Consider the following 7,849-nt stretch of genomic DNA (forward strand, 5'->3'; position numbering starts at 1 on the left):
TGACACACCAGGACAGATTCTATTTTGTTATTCTTAACTCCATTTTTAAAGTCACTTAAACTTTAGGTTAGCTGGCTCCTCTATCCCCTCTCCTCTTTGCTAACCATAGCCCTCAAAGAAAGAACAAGTCATTAAAGAAAGGAACAAACAGGTAAAACAAATTGAGAACTACATTAAATGTTAAGTTAGATATCTACCTGACCAACAAACTTCTGAGAAATGTAAACCTTGTGACAATCATATAGCATAGTTCTGAAATTGTAAAATGAAGTAATGTAGATGCCTTGATTACTTACAAAGGTATATATAAAATCAATACAAAGTCCTCCCAGGATCCGTATTCCCAGATTTGGTGTTGGGGTATCATCTGTTGGCTAAATAAAGCCTTGATGGTTCCCAATCTGTCTCTTATAAGTGTTTTCCTCATTGTTCTGCAGCAACAGAGTGAGTCCAGCCACATCCTCGGCTGCAGATGTCTGGCCTCTGAAACCTGAGATGCAGCTGTAAAAATGAAACTTTTTTGAGCACAGAATTAAAAACCCTGTAAGGAGGTCTCATTTTAGAAAGCCCTTGTGTATTTCTAAAAGGAATGACAAATGCCATTATCATTAAAATGAGTAAGAGGAAAGAAAAAAATACATACAGGCTCGTTATTTCATTGATGAGTATCACAACATTCATGAGTGCTGAGCGTCTGCATCCTGTCTGAGAGAAAGAGGAGACTCCTGCCAGGGCTTCTCACTATTATCTTTCTGTCTCAGCATCCATTGTAGATGAGGTGGAAGAGCAGGAGCAAGAAGAGGACTTGCGCTCTCAGAGGTAAGGCTCTGCCTTTCAGTCCTGCAGTCCCAGAACTGAGGTGACTTTGCCTGTCCCTAGGGGATCCAGAAGGTCAGCTAGAGAGCCCTAAGACAGGTTCTCCTGGAAAGGTTGGTACCAGGTCAGAGCTCCTCAGGCTACCTGCTCAGAAGGAAGCTATGCTAGGGCAGTGGAAAGTATCAGCAGTAGGGGGCAGTGCAGCCAGCAGTAGTCCAAGACAGCAAGGACTTGGAGGTGGGCATCCAGGCCCAGCTTTTTCCTTTCACTATGGCTGATTCCTTCCTGAAGCAACCCCATCCTTTCTCCCTATTCAAAATGACCATAGTGGGCAAAGACTATGGGAGTCTTTGTAATGACTCAGCACTGCCCATCTGGATATCATGCAGCCAGTGTCAGCCTGGGCCACAGGACCTTGACACTGATGCTTGGGTTCCAGAGACCAACATCATAGTTCTCTCCTAAAGGGAAATTCCCTTCAGCTCCTGTAAAGTTCTCCAATCCCATCGCTGCCCTTAGTTCTTGTAACCTGGACTTCTAATTCCGCTTTGTTCTTTTGTGTTTATTTTTTTTTCTTTTTTTTCTAATTCCCATTTGTAGACTTCCAGAAACACCGGAAGGAGACCCAGATCCTGACTCCTGTGCCAGAAAGGTAAAGAACTCCCCTTCTCTTCTGCCTCCTTCCTGTAGTGTGACCCTTAGATCACTGAGCAGTTTCTGTCTGACTGGGAGGTGGTGATGCTGGGACAGGGGGATTCTATGGCCCTGGTGCAAAGGGAGGGTGGCAAGAGAACAGTAAGGCCTTGATATATAGCAGTGGAGGAGCCCTAGGCATAGCTCCCTGCCCTGCGCTCCCTCCAGACCCTGATCTGGCTGAGCTAAGCCTCTATTCATTGTAGCCTCTCAAGGATGCACCCTCATCAAGATCTCCCTGCTGCTGTGCGCACAAGTCCCCCTGTGACAGCCATGCAGCCATCTAAGGAGCATGTGGATGCTGCAGCTCTGTCTCCAGTAGAGGCTGCCCCCGCTCCTCTCACTCAGCACCTTCTACATCTGGCCTCCTCTTTGTCGCCAGGCCACTCAGCACACTGCTCGGATCCTCAGTGCTCACCCACCTCCCTCACCACCTCTCAGCCCCCAGAGCCCCTGCTTCCCCTGGAAAGACGTTCACCCCCATCACTTGCACTTCCCCTCTCCCAGCCACATCCCCCTGATCCTGCCACAGTCCCAAAACCATCATGGAACATGGAAGACAGCCCAGATCAGCTGCTATGTACAGACCAGCTGTCATATTTCAAGATCCTGGGCATCCCTTTTGGGCAAAATTGGAGCCAGTTTTTCTGGGGTCTGCCTTCCCTGCACAGCGAATCCTTGATAGCTGCTGCCAGGATCGCCCATGGCCCTCCTGTTCCAAATCTTCCCACCTCCTTTTTTAACAAAATATCAAATGTTTGCGCAGTTCACATGCAGGATAAAATGTCCCTGCTGCGTTCCCAGGCCCAGGGTTCACCCTGTCTGGGACCCAGATCTCAACCCCGATTTCAGCCCCAACCTCTGGGTCATGCCCAGACTCGGAAGCATCCCCAGTCCTCTTCCCCAATCCTGTCACCACTTTGTCTGCCCTGCAACAGGGACTATGGAGCAGCTGCTTCTACTTCCCATAGTAACCCACGGTCTCTCACCCCAAATGAAATACAAGCCTCAGAAAAACTCTTGTGCAAGAAACAACTAGAGTGGGCATGGTCTGTACCCTCACCAGTCCAGAGGTCTCAGGAGGGTGACAGCCACTCCATGTACCCCAGGACAGGCCTTCTCCAGGACAAGAGTGCCACTGCCACACTTCCTGAGAGTTTTCCAATCAGCCCTGAGCTCAGGGAAACATTGGACCAGCACATCCAAAAGTGGATTACTGAACATCAGCGGGATCTGCTCTACAAGATCCAGGAGGATGCAGAAGTCACACGGGCTCTCCGTGACATGGCTCGTTCATGTCAGGCCAAGGACAAGCTTCGGCCCTCACCTTCATCCGTGTCTACAGCTGAAGGCAGCAAGGACAAGCCTTGGCCATCTCCTTCATCCGTGTCTACAGCTGAAGGCAGCAAGGACAAGCCTCGGCCCTCACCTTCATCTGTGTCTAAAGCTGAAGGCAGCCAGGACAAGCCTCAGCCCTCTCCTTCATCACTGTCTATAGCTGAAAGCAGCAAGAACAAACCTCAGTCCTCTCCTTCATCCCTGTCTGTAGCTGAAGGCAGCAGTGATGTGCAGGTGAGGTTCCAGCTGAGGCAGGACTTGGACAGGATTCTTGGGCATATTCTAGCCAAGGCCCCAAAAGATGTCTCCAGGGAATTAGGAAGCTCCCCCAGGATGGTTCAGAAGGTGATCTTGCAGAAGCCAGAGAGAAACCTGACAAGGCCCACAGAGAGGGAGAGCAGAAATGACTTACCAGAAAGCATGGATAAGAAATACATAAAAGACATGCTGAAAACCCATCTGGGAGTGAAGACAGGGCAGATGCACATGGGGATGATTCCCCTGAGAGTGTGCCAGTCCTTGCTTAATGGCAATGGTGCCTTTTCTGCCTCTGACACCCACGTGGAAACCAGAAAGCCACCATCCTCCAGAGCTCAGGAAACCTGTGTTAATCCCATCCAGAAGTTTTCGTTCTCCAAACCCAGCACCCTGCAGAACCTTGAGATGCACATCACAAGGTTTAGGGTGAGACGCAAGTGGGGTCTCCCCCCTCAAGCTCCTCAAGGCCATAAACATGATGAGGCCAACAAAGGCTCCACCCTCGCCCTTTCTGCAGTTTGTCCGTTCCTCCTCATTTGGTGGGATGTCTTGGGCTGACTTGACAATTGAGGATGCCAAGTTCCTAGGGAAACCACCTGAGGCATTTCCAGAGGAAATTGCCATCAGAGAGTCTGTCCCTACCCTGAATGATCTCTTTGTATCCTCTCTTCTGTGTAAGGAGACTGAGCAGGCCCTGCTAAGTATCCCTCTTGGTGACAGCCAGGGATCCTCAGAGGCCCCCCAAACTAGACAGAAGAGCACCGGGCCTTCACAACAACTCACACACAGCGCTGTAGGCTGAACCTGTGAGAGCAGGACCGTCCTGCAGATCAGCAGAGGCAGACTCAATGTGCCCTTGCGTCCTGGAACATGTGTGGCACACAATGCAGGAGAGCCAGGCTTGCAGGCAGACATCATGAACAAATCCGAGCATACAAAGGTTAAGTCCCTGAACAATCCTCAAGTCTATGATTCAGATGTCTACCTTCCAGATAGTTTAGCATCTGCCATGCCCCCGTGCCATCGCCACAGCACCCCTCTAGGGCAAAATCTAGCCTCACAGATGGTAGCTGGTCTAAAGACAGACAGAGGGAGAGGCATGGGCCACCAGAAGCCCGGAATCCCACAGCATCAGCATGCACAGAAGAGCCAAAGCAAGATGTTCGCCCCTGTTTACAAGCAAGAGGTCAGCTGGAGGACGAACCCAGGGAAACACAAAGACAGGCTGGGAGACTTGCGGACATTGGCTCCCACATGGGATAGGAGAACAGAAGACACCTTAGAGAAGAAAAACCAACTTCTCACACAAAAGAAACCAGTCCCCTCAGAAGGCTACATCCAAGGAAGTGTGAAGAAATTTCTACAGTGGATTTCATCTGAGAAAAAAGTCAAAAGACAGGAAGAACCACAGAAAAAAGGTACCTCAAGCATTGTCCAGAGCCAGAGGCCAACCCAAACCAGACCACGTATGAACCACAGCACTGATGAGGCTCAGCTGATCATGACTGCAGTTGGGCAGATGCTAGAAGCCAAATTGATGCTTCAACAGGAATTTTGTGCCCAGAAGGCAAACCAGAACAAAGAGAAAGAAGGTCAAGACCCACTCTCCCAGGGTTCTTGCTTCTCGGATCAAAGGAGAATGCCAGGACACACAGCCACCCCTATATCCCACAGCTGTCCTATGAGGGAGAGGTACCCCCGTGACCAAGAGTCCTTGAAAACTCGACAGTGCAGCAGTGGGCAGCAGAGCCAGAGGCTCCCCCACCCCTCAGTCCCCACCAAGCTCTCCCTGGTCAGCCCCTCCCAGCGTGGGCCCCCTATGCCTAGAGCACCAGGCCAGCATCACTGCATGAGGCACTGTCCTCTTTGGAGAGGCGTCTTGGCTGAACAACGGAGAAATTTCTCTCCTATTTTCCTCAGAAGGAAAAACCATCTCCAGGAAAATAAGGGGCTATATGGAGGAAAATGACTTTTTCACACTATTCATCTGTGATATTTACTGTATCCTAATAAACTATATTTCCTCCTAAGAAGAAATGTCTCTGTCTGCTCTCTGCTTGGTGTGGGCTCTGGTGTCAGGAAGAGACAGAGTGTAGTGAAGGGTGACCAGGGTGCAAGCTCACCTTCACCCTGAGCTGCTTCATTGATTTCTGTTTTCATCATTTCAGGAACAAAAAGATAACTCTAAAAGCTAGCCAAAGAAACCCAACCATGACCCCACCCTGGGCTCTGGTTCAACCCCTTTCCACTGCTCCCTCTGCATTAAGGCAGCTGTAGAAACCAGTGGCACAGAAACACATCTTAGTCTGAAAACTCCCCACAATTCCAGCAAGGGTGGAGCCACATGTCCCACCAGTCCCAAATGGGTAGAAGTTGCCACACCAGGGAAGCCCCTCCTGGATCTAGCAAAGGTCAGGACAGAGACGGCCTGCTTGCTTCAGTTTTGACAGAAAGCTCAGAGCCCCCTCCCTAGGGCCACGGCCCACCTCACACTCTAGAGCAGCAGTGAGGATGGAAAACCCAGCGGTGTGAGGGAGGCCCTGCTTACAGCTCATTTTTTCTGGTCAGTCTCATATACTCAGGCCCAGTCAGCATTCTGGGCAATGGAACAGGGATGTGAGGCCCAGTAACTGACTTAGTTGCTGGGGACAGTGGGGAATGTGGGAAAAAACAAAAGGCTGCAGCCCAGGCGGGAGCAGAGTGGTGCCAGGCCAGTGTGAACCCTTCAGGGGACAGGGCGCTCCCAAGTCTCCACTGCTGTCCACCGGCAGACTGGAGGTGACATCAGAGGCCAAGTCACTCCTCCTCAACCCACCCCAGGGCCCTACCTGATCCAGATCCCAGACCCAGAGAAAGCACCTTTAGCTTCCACACAGAGGACTGGGTTTGAGAAGGAGCAGAGCTTGCTGCTGAGAATCAACTTCTTATTAGCACCTTGGGGACCCTTGTGTATGTCCACATCCTGCAGACAGGATGAAATGACAGTGGGTAGAAAACACAGGACAAGAACTGAGAGTCTGGTCACCTTTACATAGGACTGTGCTAATAGAGGGTCGCCTCTGAAGAGCTGAAGGGCTGCCCTGGGGCCACACAGCCAGGCTTGCCTGGCTGGCAGTCCTGTTTGGCCCAGAGCCAAAAGGGGTGGCCATGCAGGTTTGTGCCACACAAAGGCTGGGAGTACCCTCACCAAATGTCTGCAGGCAGAGACAGTCCAGGGGGAGTCGCTGTGTCCTTACTGATTCTATCATGGGTTTCCCTTCCTGTGGGCCCTGGGCCTCATGGAAAAGCAGGAGGGCTCAAGAGGCAGGGAGAGGAGCAGCCATTCCTCCAAGAGCATTTCTTGCGCTATGTGGCACATAGCGTAGCCACAGGCACAGCGCCTAATGCCTCAATCCTGGGGTTGAGTGTCCTGCAGCAAGCACAGCTTATTCAGACAAGCAAAGACGGCCTTGCTTGTCCTGTGGGAGTGGATTGCAGCCCGGGTGGAGGCAGAAGTAGGCACCAACCCCTGGGGTCTGGGTGGTGATGCTGCAGGCTAACCTGTAGCCAAGTCCTGTCTTAGGGACCTGGATGCCTGTGTCCATACCCAGTGTGGACCCAGCCATGTGAGGAGCCAGAGCTGGCAGAAGGGGCTGGGCCCTGTGGCACAGAATGGCCCTGTTCCCAGTGGGGACTGTGACCACAGGAGGAGCTATGCCTGGGTGCTTCTGGGTGTTTTGGGTCCTAAGGTACGTTCTGGAACACAGAGGAGCTAGACATGGCTCCATAGCTTCTGCCAGGATCAGTGCCATAAGCTGGCTAGGCCGATGGGCCAGGTGGAACATGGAAGGAGAGTGTTCCTCTGTCCTCCCAATGCTCAGTCTCCACCAGGGATCATGAGGCCTGCAGGGTACACTTCCAGAGACATCTCAGATCTCCTACAGAGGCAGCTCACAGAGAACGCTCATTGCCGTGTGTGTGTGTGTGTGTGTGTGTGTGTGTGTGTGTGTTATACACTGAGATCTCTCTGTCTTCCCACAGACCCTCATATAGCTCTGAGTTCTTCTATCACCTAACAGAGAACCCCTTCTTCCTCTTACTCCCACCCTGGCCTCTGGGTCCCACACAGAATTCTCCCCAAGACCTCAACTGTTAGTCTCTCAGTGTGATCTCTCATACCCAGGCAGGAATGAGGAAAAGATAGACAAGAAGACAAAAGCTGGGTTAGGTGGTAGCAGGTCTGCATGGCTGGCAGAAGGACTCCCCAATCAGCACTAAGGTCTATATTTATGCGTTCACAAAGAAGCTTGCAAGACACAAGGCTGCCGAGTGACTAAAACCCCACAATGTCCAGGCAGGATGTTTTTTCTCAAGACTGAGGTATCTTGACTTCTTCGGGCAGTGAGGTCTCATCCTGGCCTCTCACACAGGGTCAGTTCCAGCTTCACCACCTCCACTCCTATCACTTAACAGGTTTCACAGGCTCTCCAGGGTCCTCACACAGAGACCCTCAGAGATCTTAGAAACAAACTGCAAACCATATATGGATACCTCACTCTATTAGTAACAGACACAGGGACAGGCCCAACAGAAACCTTTTGGTTGGCACAAAGACCTTCCACTCCCAGATCTCTCACTGCCTTTAAAGACCTCCCAGTCAGCACTGAACCCACTCCCCAGAGACCTTGCACACATTCAACAAGTTACTTGACAGTTGTTAGTGCTGAAACCTGAAAGAGAACCCTCAGAACTGTCAGAGACTTCC

The 7,849-nt window shown here is 51.2% G+C and overlaps 1 protein-coding gene across 1 annotated transcript; it reads left to right on the plus strand.

Moving 5' to 3' along the window:
- Positions 1 to 362: 362 nt before the first annotated feature.
- LOC111814755 (spermatogenesis-associated protein 31A5-like) lies at positions 363 to 4,897 on the plus strand (the record flags this gene model as incomplete). Its single annotated transcript, XM_023708702.1, has 5 exons — positions 363 to 819; positions 1,417 to 1,468; positions 1,716 to 3,531; positions 3,623 to 3,806; positions 3,996 to 4,897. Coding segments are annotated over exons 1-5 (3,000 nt in total), but the record flags the coding sequence as incomplete, so codon positions are not given.
- Between the last annotated feature and the right edge of the window lie 2,952 nt (positions 4,898 to 7,849).

The sequence above is a fragment of the Octodon degus genome, unplaced genomic scaffold, assembly GCF_000260255.1.
Source record: "Octodon degus isolate 3935 unplaced genomic scaffold, OctDeg1.0 scaffold00477, whole genome shotgun sequence".
In the NCBI taxonomy this organism is placed as follows: Eukaryota; Metazoa; Chordata; class Mammalia; order Rodentia; family Octodontidae; genus Octodon; species Octodon degus.